Genomic DNA, 15,074 nt, shown 5'->3' on the forward strand with positions numbered 1-15,074 from the left:
ATATGCTATATATAGTATACACAAAGATGCTGGTGCCATGTCATTAAAGTACCTGTACCTTCTCACATCCTATTCCGTGTCTTATTTTGTAGCTAAAAGTCATTGGTGTCTTCTGTGGCTTGTGAAGACATTGAAAGTAAAAGGCATAAAAGTGACGAGGTCTGTGAAATAGTAAATTGCTTCTGCAGCAAATACTCGTATCAGAATAGAGGCCACAGAGGAAGATAGCTCCTTCCTGCTTGAATAGCACCCTGGTGTTGTTCACTCTGTACTGGGGTGTTTGGCAGGTGACTCGGAGCAGTACCATTAAAGAAGAGAACACTCGTGCTCGGTTTGTGCAGTTTGATGAAGTGCAGAAGACTGCCAATTTTCTCAAGTGATGCTTGCCTACAAAATCATTAGGAGCTGTTAGTGTTTGTTACTAATCACCTTTTAGAAGCAGAATTGTCTTTTCTTAGCTGTCATAATAATGTAATTTGTAATATGTTGGTTTTTTCTGGAAGGCTTTTCGATGCTGACATAAATTATATTTCATATGCCAAGAACTGATGTGCTCCCAATGACCCCAGTCTTATTTTTTTCAAAAGAGACAAAAAGATATTCCATCCAGATAAATGAAAACTGAAATAAATAATCATTGTTCAGTTGAGGCTTCAGAGGATTTGTAACAGAAAAACTGCAGTCTATTAACTGGTGAACAGTTTCTGAAGTCCAAGTACTACAAACCAGTTTCATCCTATGCGGAGCTTAAATCATTAAAGAGCAGATCTGATATTTGTAAGAGTTCAGTTTGTTTATTAGGTGCACGACCTACATAACATTAAATGACTTGGAGCTATGGGAAAAAGTTACTTATGTGTTCAGATATATTGTTTTCTTGAATTAACTCTATTTCACCTGAGCACTGTCTACTTGCAGTGCATTAGAAAAAGTAACATTACAAAGTTACTTACCATTGAAGCTAAAGTAAGAGATAGTTTGTTTACTTTCTGGTAGCAAATTACAAAATTAAAATCATTCTTTGTAGTGACAACAACAGGAACATTCAAATTACTTCAGTGTTATAAATATTTATTAAGTTCTATTACAAATGTAGTTACTATATAACTATTTATAAGATATTTAGGATCAGGATGGCAAAAAAGGAAACAGAATGACACTATCAACACCACATTTTCAGTTTCTCTGTGCTTGACACCTTTGAAACTGTCCTGGTTGCAGCTGGGATAGAGTTAACTGTCTTCCTAGTAGCTGGTACAGTGCTATGTTTTGAGTTCAGTATGTGAAGAATGTTGATAACACTGATGTTTTCAGTTGTTGCTCAGTAGTGTTTAGACTACAGTCAAGGATTTTTCAGCTTCTCATGCCCAGCCAGGGCACCTGACCCAAACTGGCCAACAGTGTATTCCATACCATGGGACGTCCCATCTAGTTTAGGAACTGGGAAGTGGGGGGGCAGGGAATCGCGGCTCGGGGACTGGCTGGGTGTCGGTCGGCGGGTGGTGAGCAATTGCCCTGCGCATCATTTGTACATTTCAATCCTTTTATTACTACTGTTGTCATTTTATTAGTGTTATCATTATCCTTATTAGTTTCTTCTTTTCTGTTCTATTAAACTGTTCTTATCTCAACCCACAAATTTTACTTCTTTTCCCGATTTTCTCCCCCATCCCACTGGATGGGGGGGAAGTGAGTGAGCGGCTGCGTGGTGCTTAGTTGCTGGCTGAGGTTAAACCACGACAGAAACAAAATGACCTTATGTATTCTGGGGCAATATCCTCTTAAATAAAGTATAAAATCATGTAACAGAATGTAATTGTTGGAGTCTAATATATATATGTGTGTGTATAATGCAGATGAAAAATGCATTTTGAGAACATTTTTAAAAGATTGATATGCATTTAAAGACTTAATGCTGATAGTGCAAAAAATCCTCACCATTTCTAAAAAGAAAGGTTATTTTCTAATCCTACAAAAATATCCCATACAAAGAAGATATGTTTGATACCTTAATAGAACAGAGGGAGGTACTTCATTAAACTAAAATGCCATGCATTTTGTGTATGTGTGATCATAACTTTATTGTGCTTGTTTGGTAAAGAGTTATGTTTTGCATTTAACATAGAGTTTTGTAAATCTGAAATGTTCATCAAGCTAAATAATTTTGAAGAAGACTTATAATCATTAAATGGAAAGAACATTGAGAGACTTTTAAAAGAGCATCTTCCTAGATAGTGAAAAGTTGTAGTCTGACTATTGAGAGAAGGGCACACAGGAAAAAACCCAACCAACCAACCAACCCTTGTCTGATGATTTTGAGGCTTTACTAAATAGATATAGTAGATTGTTTATTATATAGAAAAGTAGAGAAATGTTTAATAAGTAAGATTAGTCTGCCAAAAAAACCCAGATGATGGTTTAATATTCTGTGATAGAGAGGTCTTTGTGTTGAGTTTTAGTATTTGGCCTAGCGATATTCTGGATTGCAGCAATAACATTCAGAAAATCTTGGAACACTAGATGCTCAAGAGGACAAAGTGAAAATTAATGTTGTCACATGAAGAGAGAGAATCTGAGTAGTCAGAAGCCTGTGAGTTCGATATTGATCAACAAAACAAAAGAGGGCACTGCCACAGGCAGAACTTGATTAATGAAGAGTTAAGGGGCTAATGTAATTAATGTCAACCAACATGGAATTTACTTATTTTGTGAAATTGACCTCAAGCCTTTTTTACAAGATTACAGTCTTGCCTGATAAAGATGGTAGTGCTGATAAAATATACGGTTGGCAGAAGTTTGACTTGTTACATCTTAATTAAAAATAGGATGACTGTAATTGGACTAGTCCTCATTAAATAGATTAAAAATTGGATAACTGATATATTTCAACAGATAATTGTCACCACATACAGTTCCGCAGAAACTCTTATTTTTTCTAAGCTATTTAACATTTGTCTGATAAAGTTTGCAGACAACACAAAGATTTAAGGATTTGTAAATAAAAATATAGTTGATCAGAAGTAAACTATTGATAAGGATTGCTTGGAAAACAATTTAAACAAAAGGTCTACTTTTCATTGCAGCGAAACATAAAGAAGTGTTTTTAGAAACAAAAAAAGGTATAGGCCATATTTAGAGAATTGTTCTAGGAAGGCAGTGACTTTGAAAGTGGTGTAGGAATGACAGAGGATAGCAAGTTTCCACTGTGGGCAAAATACCTTATGTCAGCCACAGATATAGAAACAATATGAAATTAAAAGAGATGTTCTAGTATTACAAGTGCATCTACAATACCATAGTCAAATCTAGACTCAAGCTCTGTGCAACTGTTGATAAATAGAGAAGGTTCAGAGAAGAGCATGAAAAAGAAGATTAATGGTGATTTGGTAAGTCCGAGGAGATTTAGCTTAGTAATGTGATATAAAAAAAAACCCAGAAATGGATGAGGTAGAAGATCTCTCTTCTGCAAAGTGAGAGACCTCCTGTGTGTCATTTTGCTTACTTATTCTTTTTCCACTGTGATTTTTGCACCTCACCTGGGCTGTGAGAGTGGAGAGTGCCATCTTACTTTATGGTATAGAGTGGCAGTTAAAGTATTCTTCCTGGTTGATTTGGCTAGATCTGAATTGCTTTTTGCTGGGGTGAGCCTAGAAAGCAAATCCACTTCAGTGAAACTAGAGATAAAGCAGTATAGCTGCTCAGAACAATGAGCTATCATGTTGACTATCCTTAAAAGTTGTTTAAAACAAATTCATACTAAACCAATCAATGGTTAGAATTAAACAAAAGGGTGTCTCTGTCGTGGTTGCCTGCCTTTTGAATAAGTTTCATCTAAAATGAAACTTTGGTTGGATTTAGCATCTTATTCAATATTGAAAGAGGTGTGGAGAATCCCGCCCTCCCTGACTGGTAAGTGGTGGTCACCTGTGGTAGCTGGCAGGGTTTTTCCCTCTGTCAACTTTACTATTTTCATAAAACTTATAGGAGCTTGTATCTGAAATTAGCTTATAGGATCAAAGATTATGAAAGAAATATATATGGATAGTGTGATATGGTCTCAGATGATTTATTTCTCTAGGAAACCATCCTAAAAAGTATTTGCTGATGTCTGGTTCAGAATTTCAGAAGTGATTTTAAAGGTTCATTCTTAATTTTTTATTCTTCTGTGTTGTTTTCTCGAAGACTGGGCCTACTTTATGAAGTAACTTCTTTTTAAAATCAGACTATTTAAAAATACTTTTGCATATCAAAGAGATTGTGAACCTTAGAGTATGTTAAACCACTTTTGACAGAGCTTAGTCTTGTTTCTTGAAAGTTTTTTAGATGGTAATCTGATACAGGTTTACTGAAAGTTCAGTATAAAAGCCCTCTGGAAACAGGTAATTAGAAAGAAACCTTGCAACAAAATTGGTCACTCAATAACTCTTTATCCTTAAATTTAAATTCAAGACATTGATTCTTCCTAACAGTATGTAAACTCAGACACCTGAGATTTCTCAGGCTAGATTCACTCTCTGGCTGCTTCTCCTGCACGACAAGCTGTAGGGAAGTAAGTTCATTTTTAATTTTAAAAGAATGTAATTCCTTGGAGAAATGATGAGTAATGAGAAAGGTAATATTATTAATCTGTTTCTGAGTACAATACACAGCTTAATTTATGAGATGGAAAAGAGAGCAGTTACAAGAATCCTTATGTTAAAATCAAATAGTCATTTACTTGGAGACTAAAATGCTAATACCTACAATGGTATGTCTCTGCTGTAAGATTTACTTTGCAGCACTTAGGCTTTTGGAATCCGATTCAGTCCATTTCAAAAAGATAGAAGAAAATTATTCAGACTCTAGAGAAACAAATGCAGAAAATCCAGTAATATTTTATTTAACATAAAAGGAAGTTGCAGTAAAAACAAAGACAAGTATTTAGGAGTTATTCTTATATAAGATCATGTCACTGAATGTCATTGCAAAGACATTGCTAGCGAAGACTGTTAATGTCTTGGGTAGACACTGTCTTTAGTTTTCTGTTACTTTATTTGCAAAGCCTAATACTGGGACTGTCAACCACCATGAGGGTACAAAGGCAGATATGAAAGGTGGTTTTTTGCAAGTATCAAGTAAGTATTTGTCCATCTTATTGTCGATCTAACTTGATCTGAATGCCTTCAAGAAGATCTTGATGGTTTTTAATCCTCTGAAAGTTCGTACAAAGCCTATTATAGTCTCACTGACTCCCACTGATTAATTGGACTCTCATTAACAGTAGTAGTCTTTCACTACTGAAAAACTACACCTATATTAGTAAAAGAAATAATGAGGCTTCTCCCTGGCTGTCATTCTCATGATCATAAGTCCTATAAAAAATTAATCTATTTCACAATAAAATTATAGAATAGAATGGATGTGTGAAAATAGGTGCAATATCATGGGGTTTTTTGATTCTTCAAAGGGTTAAAAAGAGTTTTACGTTTCAAATGAGTTCTAAGCAGATCTAAGTATTTAAAAAAACGTTTCTCTCGAGTCTCCAGTATTTTCTGCAACTTCTGTTCTCATGACTTGCCAGTCATATTTTACTAGAATTAAGGAATTGACAATATCATTTGTTTATGGTATTTCAAATGTAAAGAATTGCCTTCAGGGCATTGTTTTATTGGTTTTACATTCCTTCCTGCTATGTTAAATCTAATGAGGCTTGTCTGTCCTTTAGGTGACCTACAAGCGGGATCTATATGCAGCTGAATCGATTATTAAGGGTATGTGTTCGTCCTTGTGGCTGTCAGTTTACATATTCCTGATCAGTTTGCATATTCCTGAGTCTAATTAAGAATCTTGTGTGCTATAGTTTTAAATGTCTTTAAGAAAAGTTTTATGATGAATAAAATGCGCTTAGGCAAGTTGTTTTAGCTTGTTCACGGGAATACTTATATTATGCATTATTTACCTTTATTTACTTCTCTTAGAATAGAGAACCTTATAAAAAGCTGTGTATATTACAGAGTCAGAGATTAATTTTGAATGGCTTTATAAGGAATAAACATTTTTCTTCTTTCATTTGCAGTTCGAATCTGAATGTGTTCCATCTTTCTGATCTAAGTAGTAGACTGAAAATTAAATATTAACTCTTTATGGCTCTTCACTTTTTACGTACAGCAACTTGTTATCTAAATTGATATAGCAATTATATGATATTGAGGTATTCCATTAATTTAGAAATACTTTGTTGAACTGTTTTTTAGCTGTTTCCTGTGCTGTTAACAGTGGTTTCATAGCAGTTTAACATAAAGACTAGATTTAGTCTTTATCCAGATCGACTCAATCTGAAAACAATGTAGAAAGGAAGAACTCTTAAGTACTGTATAATGAACACACTGATGGTTATTGTAAATGGATAGGCACTGATTCAGGGGACTGTTGCTTGGCTCCTTGATGAGAACTGAGGGATAAAAGCCCAGAAACTGAGGAAGAGAAAGGGACTTCCCTTTGAATTAAAAATACCTTTCCAGAGAAAAAAATGTGGTTCCTATTTAAGAAAAACAGAGCAAAACACATGTCCTTTTAGGGCATGGTGAGTGACTGGCTAATTGTCCAATTTGTTGGCTCATGTCTTGTTAGAAGATCCAGTATTGGCTTAGTTTCTGCTTTGGGTAAACTGTACTATGCCAAGATCAGCTCTGTCAATGTAGACAAGCTAGAAAGCTTAAACAGAGCTCAGATATTGCTGTGGTATTCTGCATGCTGCTTCACTAGACCTCCAGGAATGCAACAACTTCGAAGTTTCTGGTTGTTACAGGGGGCAAATATTGCATATTATATGCATTGCTAGAAGTACCTGACTGAATTTTTCAGGCATGTATCAAGGAGGTAGGGCTGGGAAACCTTAGAAGTTCTGTTTTTGACAGGGAATGGCCTCTCATCTCCATAGCTGGAGGCCTGGAATTTTTGAGAATCTTGTTTTGAGTAGGATTCTTAGAGGCTCCACACTCCTCTAGCTTTCAAGCTTAGGATTTCCAAACATATTAAGGACAAGAAGGTGGCTGGGAGTAGTTGGCCTGAATTTAGAAAGGGGAAATTATGCCTGACCAACCTGATAGCCTTCTACAATGAAATGGCTAGCTTGGTGGATGAGAGGAGAGCAGTGGATATGGTTTGACTTGATTTCAACAAGGCTTTCGACACTAGTTCCCTTGGCGTTCTCATTGACAAACTGATGAAGTACAGACTAGAAAAGTGGACAGTGAGGTGGATTGAAAACTGGCTGAACTGTCAGGCTTAAACAGTAAAGTCCAGCTGGAGACCAGTCACTAGTGGTCTATGCTAGGGGTCAGTGCTGGTTAATATCTTCACTAATGATCTGAATGATAAGGCAGAGCACACCCTCAGCAAGTCTGCAGATGATGTGAAATTGGGAGGAGTAGTTGATAGAACAGGTAGTTGTGCTGCCATTCAGAAGGACCTTGACAGGCTCAAAAAATGGGAGAACAGTAGTCTCATGAAATTTAACAGCTCGAATGTTGTTATTGTGGTTGTCATACGAGCAAAATGACGCATAAGACAAAAAAAGTAGTTAATAGAATGAATCGGTATGCAAAAGAGGGATTTCATGGTACAGTATGATATAAAATTAGGCAATGATTTTATCTTCTTGATGAATAAGATTTGGAACGAGTACTTTACCTTGAATGATAGATCAATGGAAAAAAAGGGAAGCTTCCAATCTTTGAGAAGTGCAAAAGTAATTACATTAAAAAAAAGGTTCTTTTCTTCCAGTCTAAATATAGATGCTATTATACTGTTTTCACTGAATTTGTAATTCTAATAGAGTGTATGCATGCTTTTACAGTGCAGACTACTTTTAATTTTAAGTATTATCTGTAATTTTATGTGTTATCTATGTAGCAGAGACTGACAAAAATTCCCTCTGATGGTAATGTTAATAAGGCAATGTAGAAAGCTTATTCAGCTGCTTGGATGTGCTGTTTTGTTACAATATTTGTAAATATTTGCTGTAACAGGAATTGTCGTACTTCTGTCAGTCAAGCTTGCTGAAACCAATAATGCCAGCATGAAATGATGTAAATGCCATGAGTCAAGCTCAATGAATCTACTATGTTGGTCATATCTTGATAAAAGGTTCAATATTCAACTTGGAAATAATCTCAGCAAACTCATAGTGCTATGTTAACTTTGATCTTATTTTCCTTTTTCCTGTGTATTTTTCATATGTATTTACCATGTATGTTCTCAATATCTAATGGCAATTTATCATGAATGAAGTAGATCCATTTTCATTTCCATTTTCCTTGAACTTAACTGTAGACTGTACTTCTTCTGTAATACAAAGGCCAATTTATTGAACTATATCATTCAGTATTACTCAAATATTTAAGAATTATTTAGTTCAGAGGACCTTCAGGACATACTGAGGGTGTGTAAACTCTAAAGGAAAAGAAAAATCAAAACCAGTGCTGATTTATATTTTTAAAATGTTCTTGTTCATCTTCTTGCAGTTTATTTGATCCTTTTCTAGCTACATTCTTCTGCAGTGGGCAAGGAGAAAGCCAGATGGACTCCTTATGTAAAATAAGTTGCTTTATGTAGCCAGAGAAGTTGACAGCACCCTGCTCCTATCATTCAGCTGTCCAGTTTGCTTATGCCTCCTTCCCCACATATCCCCATCGTTACACAGCAGCTCTTGTGAAGGTGGGAACTAAGTCATCATGCTTCTTGTGGGGAAACTAGAAACAAATACAATGTGAAAAAATGGTTTCTGTGCTGTCCCTCTGCTGCCCTCTCATCCTTGTAAAGGTGACTCCTTGTATTCTTTTAATCAGTGCTATCCTTTCTTCTTTATAGATTATTTAGAAGAAAAACAAGTAGATTGGTAATATTTTGAGACATTTTGCTTAAAAAATGTTTTTATAGTATTTTACGCTAATTTTATGTAACACACTACTACTTCATACAAAAAATTTATAAACCTGAAACAATACTGCAACCTTCATACAAATGAATTTCCATGTTCCTGTGTGTACAAGGGCTTCAATAATCTCGTAAGTCATTAAAGAAGAATAGTTATAATTTATTTTAAAAATAAGATCCATTCCAAGCAGCTTTCTCTAAAACTGCTTGAGTAGAAAAAGAGAATGCAGCTTATTCAAATGGAAGGAACATTCACTAAGTTTAACAATTTCTGTTTGTAACTGGAGCAAAAACGCTGTAAATGACCAGTCATTCTCTTGATAGATGCATATTCTACTTGTGTATTTCATCATGTTATCACATTTTTTCTTTTCACTAAAGCCAATACAATCTTTTCCAGCTGTTGGTTGTGATAAAAAGTTTATGTAGCTTAAAGTAAAAATGAAGACCTTCATGGTAAATCAGGCTAATCCCTTACTTATCTAATGACCTGTTACTCTGGCAGCATGCAATGTATCTGCTTCAGGAATCACAGTAGTCTTTATTATGCCTGGTCTGTGTGAAAACCTGTAAGTACATTGAAGCTCAGATTTGCTTTTTGCTGCATTGCATGAGTTCAGGAAGTTCAGGAAGCCGTTTACTCGTTATGCGAGCAGTATAATGAGTCCTCCATAGCTAATTAGGACAGCCCATAACAGATTATCTTACATAATTAGTTATCTTTAATGGGGTTTTGAATAGACACTGTTAGCACTCCAAGTCTGCAGTTTGAGAGTTGTGCGTTATCTGTTCTGTGCCTTTCAAAAGTCTTCAATTACCAGATCTTCAGGCTGATACAACATGACTTATTTTTGTAGTGGACAGTTGAGCACTGAGTTGCTTGGCACTGGCTCCTAGTATGTCTGTAACCTTGCTGAGCACAGCTGGCAGTGATCTTTCCTACCTGTGTGGAGCAAAGGGTGCCTCTTCCTGACACTGTGTATCACTTCGGGTATAAATGGTGTTACCTGTGGGATGGGAGTCCACATGATGGTTCTTTGTGTCAAGTTGTTGAAGAGCATGCAGGACTGAAGTGCAGCATTGCGCACTGGATAGTACAGTCCTGTATCACATACTCAGGTGGATTCAGAGTCCAGGTTTGGACCACTTAGAGTGCCCGAAGGGGAAGTCCTGCATGAGGCTGTAAGGTAGGTCGCAAGGTACCAGCTCTCGGCATGCCACCTTGCATGCTATCGAGGTCCTCTGGAGATGTCCCAGAAGCCAAATGTATGGGCTGGGAGAGTGGAGGGTACTGAGGCCACTGGCCTTACACCAGCTCCCCACTGCTCTTCCAGGCTTCACAGCTGATTTTGGTATTATTAAGTGATCCAATTTACTTTGCTGGATGCATGTTTTATCACTGGATGTATTCAGCAGTGATGAACAACTTCTGAGTGTACACATTTAGTTTTGTGACTACAGTTCCAAATTTCATGTCACATACAGTTATATTTGTTAGTGACCGAAACTTGGTTTCCTTCAACTTCAGAGAATGACAGTTATCTTTTCTGTTAACCTGTTAGTATTATTTAGAAAATCCATTTAAGCTATATTAAAAGTCTTTGTTTTGATGAGAATTATTTGTCCAACTGTTCCCCTTCTGGTTTCAAATAGTATTTTTTTCTTTTGCTTTGAATTATGAACCTCAAAAGATCTTTAAATACTTAAATTTTTATGCTAGAATATTAAGGTTACACTTGTGCCTCTAGACAGTTTTTCTAAGGAATAGGTTCCTTGTGGTTCAGTTTGACATATTATTTTGCTACCCTGTTTATTTTTAAGGTACTCTTGCATTTCTGTCTATTGTACATATATTAAATTATAATTCTGTAATTAATCAAATTAAATATAAGAAAAATTATTATAGTAATATGTGTTTGGCAGTTAAATGATGTCTGAAAAAATACAGCTAATCATGTGATTATAATTATGAGACTGTTTCTTTAGTCAGCTATATTACAAATGTAATTCTACCTAAGTAACAAGTCTCAAATGTTTCATAGAAGCACAGCTAGATTTTTAACTGCTGGCCTAATGAAACATAATAACTGTCAAATTTCAGCTTGCTAAACTTGACTTGGGTGGAAGTAAGAAAAACATACATACATACATACATTTTTGTCCTTTAGGTATTTATATGTATATACATATCATTCATATTCAAGGCAATACAAAGAAACAATTCACTAATGTAAGTAGACTAATGAGTTATTTATCTTTTGAGACTGTTTTCTTAAAACATGTCTTATTAATTTGCTTGCTTCCTCAAGTCTCTTTTACAACTGTATTATGAAAGTCTGAGTCCTAACATCATTTGTTTTATAAACAGTAAATTTATTGCTTTTCTTTAGTTAAGCAGGTATGAACTTGTAGAGTATGCAGACAAGGTGGCACATGCCTATTTTTAATAGTCTTGAAGTAAGAAAACATCATCTTACAATAAGGGTGACTCATCGAGAAATGTAGTTAAGATCAGGCTAATACAAAACATCCTAAAAAATTTCCATTAGGACTACTGCCCTCAGGGTAGGTATCTTTGAACTCTAGTTCCAACATGTAAACTTTAAATGGTGTTTCTCAGTAGAAGTTTGCAACTTAGAGTTTGACACTCTCTCCGCCTCCTTTTTCTTTTCTTAAGGGCCCTTCTTCTGCAATGACAAGAGCATGCACTTGCAGATTGGATATTTTGCCCTCACATTTGGCTAAATAAGTATCTGATGATGTAGATACAATTATGTTTTGCAAGTGCCAAGAAAAATATTGTAATGCCTTCAAACTGTTTATGACGGTTGGGAGCTACATACTATGTTTGGTGTTATATGAAGAACCCACATGACTTTTTATTAAAAAACCCCAAACCTGATATAAGCCTTGTTTATCAAAGGACAGATATCTTACTCAAGGTGGGCTGCATTTTCATGGGCATGCTCATTAACCAGTGGCTGTTCTCTGCTGCAAGACAAAGAAATAGGCTGGGAGGTGGGGAGGTATTCCTCAGAATAGTTCTTGTCAGGTGAAAACAACCCTCTTCCTTGTCTTCTTCCACAAAATCTTCCTCTCTTCTTTGTATACTAGTATTGGTAGGGACAGTGTCAAGTTTAGCTTTTGGTTTTTGTGGCTACCGAGAAATGTGGAATGGGTAAACAAAGAATTGTTAGATATTTTTCGTTACCTATGTTATATGAATAACAATTTCAACTCATTCTCTTGGGCATGAATGAACTAAATCCTTAGCAGTACTTATTTCATTTTTCCTGTGTTTACAGTGGTAGAAACATCTCTGTTATGAGATACTAAAAATGCCAGGGAGAATCATACTGAATTTCCAGACCAGTCAAGCCATTGCTATGTAGAAAGTGAAAATGGAATTATGATAAATTAATTTACTATTTTGAATTTACTGCAAACTTCAAAAGTATTTTGTTGAATAGGGTGTGCCTCCAAAAGAGTAGGAATTGTAATGACAGACCAAGAATGGCATGGTATGAACATATGTTTACAAAAACAAGTGTATGTATACACATAAATGTGCAATTAAGAGAAAAAATTTATGTCTGTAGGCTAAAACCTATTTACCATTCAGATGCATTTTTATTCTTATGGTATTAATTCCCTAGGATATGATATTTATGATCTTTATTCAAACAAAGTATTATTTTAATTGCTGCTTGTTTGTGGCATGCTTTTCAGGGTAAACTTCTAAGTCATTTGTTAGAGTACACTTAAAACATTATCTAACTAAGGTAGTTCCATAAACATACACACATTTTAATTTATAATTTTGGGTGAGATCGTACGATAAAGACGGTAACAGGTGTTACTGAATAATAATGTGACCTAAAGCTTTCAGGATATCAAAGAACGGCACAGAAAAATTGAAAATTAAGTTTTCTGCTGGAGAGAGAGAAGGTTTAATGGAACAAATTCTGAAATCCTGTATCAAATTTATCTTTAATGAAGAAAATTCCTCCCCCTTTCCTGATAGAGAAATTGAGTGTTTAACCTAACAGAATTTGGCAGTGTAAAGTTTTAACTATTCTTAATTTTATGCAAAAAATATGCTTTGAGTGGATGTTAAATGTGATGCAGTACGGGGAAGGTTACTCCATAATCAGGTGCAGCTGGCAAGAAGCCGAGAGTAAATGGGAGATGAGCATTGGGAAGAGGAGGTTTCCAGGGAAATAAGAAGTTTAAAGTAAGTAGAGGAAGAGGAGGCCAAAGCAAGAGATTTTGATAGATAATGTAATAGCGAGAGAAAAAAAAATAAAAGGTTGGGCAAATAAAAAGGAAGGTATGGCACGAAAGTAGGAAAGTAGAACAGTGGTGCATAGTGGGAGGACAAGAGGTAACAGACAAAAATTGAACCAAGGGAAGTTCCCACTTAATAAAAGGAAAAACTCTTTCGCCATGAGGACAAGCAAGCAGCGAAAAGGTTGCCTGGAGAAGTTGTGCAGACTCCATCCTGAAAGGTTTTCAAGTGCCAGGGGGGTAAGGGGCTGAGCAACGAGGCCTGACCTCATGGGTGACCCTGCTTTGAGCAGGAGTTTGCACTTAGAGACCTCCTGAGGTCCCTTCCAGCCTGAATTATCCAGCGGTCTGATGAAAACCAAAATTCTGTTAGTTGATTATTAAAATTCTTTGTGACATGGCCATGACATGGCTTTCCAGAATGACTGTTTTGTTCACCCAGACAGACTTCTGAAAACCAGGAATGAAATGCTGCACGTGATTAGCTTTACTGGCAGTCAGCGGAACTCATGAAATCCGTGGAGTTACGAGCCGGCGCTCCAGCTGCGCTCGCTGGGTTCAGTGTGATTATGCTGAGTGACAGAGAGCTCCATCAGTTTACCAGAGGTGGGACACAGGCAGTCTCGGGGAGGAAGGCTCCACTCAGCCTTCCTTCCCACAATACAACAAAGGTGCAGACCGTCTAAATCAACATACAGATCTTTTTGACCACTTGAAACAGTTGGGATTTAAATGGAAATGAGTTTTAAACCTCAACTAGAACAGAACTATTGCTTTGCAGTGATAATTTTATAAATGATGAATTTCCCAGACTTCCTTTATTCATTTTTCTTGATCATTTAAAAGCATGTAGCAACTTTTCAATGTGTATATTATCATTACTCTAATTTTTTCATACTTTATTAATAGACTTTACCCCTATAACATTTAAGTTCTTCCTCCAGATTGAAAATACACTTTTTCACATTTCATTCAATTTTGCTTTCTTCTTTATTAAATTCAACCTGCAAATCTTAGTTGCTTTTTTGGCAGTTGTCTCTCCTTTGTCATCTACATTACAGGAGGTCAGAGGTTTAAGGGGACTGGGGAGAGGAGTGAGATGGGCTTTTATAGTTGCAGTCTTTGAGCAGCCTCTTGTGAGGTTACTTTTGACGCTTGTTGATAACTGACTTCTTTTTAAAAAGAACTGTCTGAGCATAAGTTATGGTGCCTTTTTGGATTCCACAGCCTTCTTCCACATGTGGATTTTTGTAATAGCTCCAGTCTGACCTTCTTCATTAAATTACTTAGTTCAATAGAATCTGGGTTATTGAAATCTGATATGCCAGTCTGGTTTGTTATGTGTATCTATTTTATATCTGCCGTGTATCTGCATTCCGTGTACAGTACTAAATTCAAGTGGCTCTTGCTCTGATTTCAATCTACCCACCGGTTTCTTTCTGCTGATAAGAAATTAATTCAATATGGTTTCCCATTGACCCCTTTTTTAGACTGTAAAGTTATTCTGTATTAAGTAGAAGCCAACTTTGATGCATGCTCAGTATATTTTTTTGCCCAGTGAATCTATGGGAAGATAATTTCTCCCACAGTTGTGGTATCCCATGATTTCCAGTCCTGTGAGAACTGGCCATGCATTTTTTTAATTCTCGCTTTCATCTGGTTGTGATGATTTATAAGCAGATGTTTATTGTTCTCTCTCTTTCTTACCCCCTCCCCATTCTTGCTAACTTAATACAAAGCCAGTTGCTACCACTATTTTCGTTGTCACGTTATAAATATTGAACATAATATATGCCCATGATTCATAAAATCATTGTAATTATCTTTTGGGATCCTCACTGGCTAATTCACTTTTCCTGCTGACAAAAAAT

The 15,074-nt window shown here is 35.9% G+C and overlaps 1 protein-coding gene across 2 annotated transcripts in view; it reads left to right on the top strand.

Annotated features, from left to right (window-relative positions):
• Window positions 1–15,074, top strand: part of CRPPA (CDP-L-ribitol pyrophosphorylase A) — a 122,424-nt gene that overhangs the window by 45,056 nt on the left and 62,294 nt on the right. For both annotated transcript variants that reach the window (XM_069774130.1, XM_069774121.1), the window contains exon 5: window positions 5,705–5,750. In XM_069774130.1, coding sequence (XP_069630231.1) covers window positions 5,705–5,750 — 46 coding nt within the window. The remainder of the gene's footprint in view (window positions 1–5,704; window positions 5,751–15,074) is intronic.

This window comes from Haliaeetus albicilla, chromosome 2, assembly GCF_947461875.1.
Source record: "Haliaeetus albicilla chromosome 2, bHalAlb1.1, whole genome shotgun sequence".
Classification (NCBI taxonomy): domain Eukaryota; kingdom Metazoa; phylum Chordata; class Aves; order Accipitriformes; family Accipitridae; genus Haliaeetus; species Haliaeetus albicilla.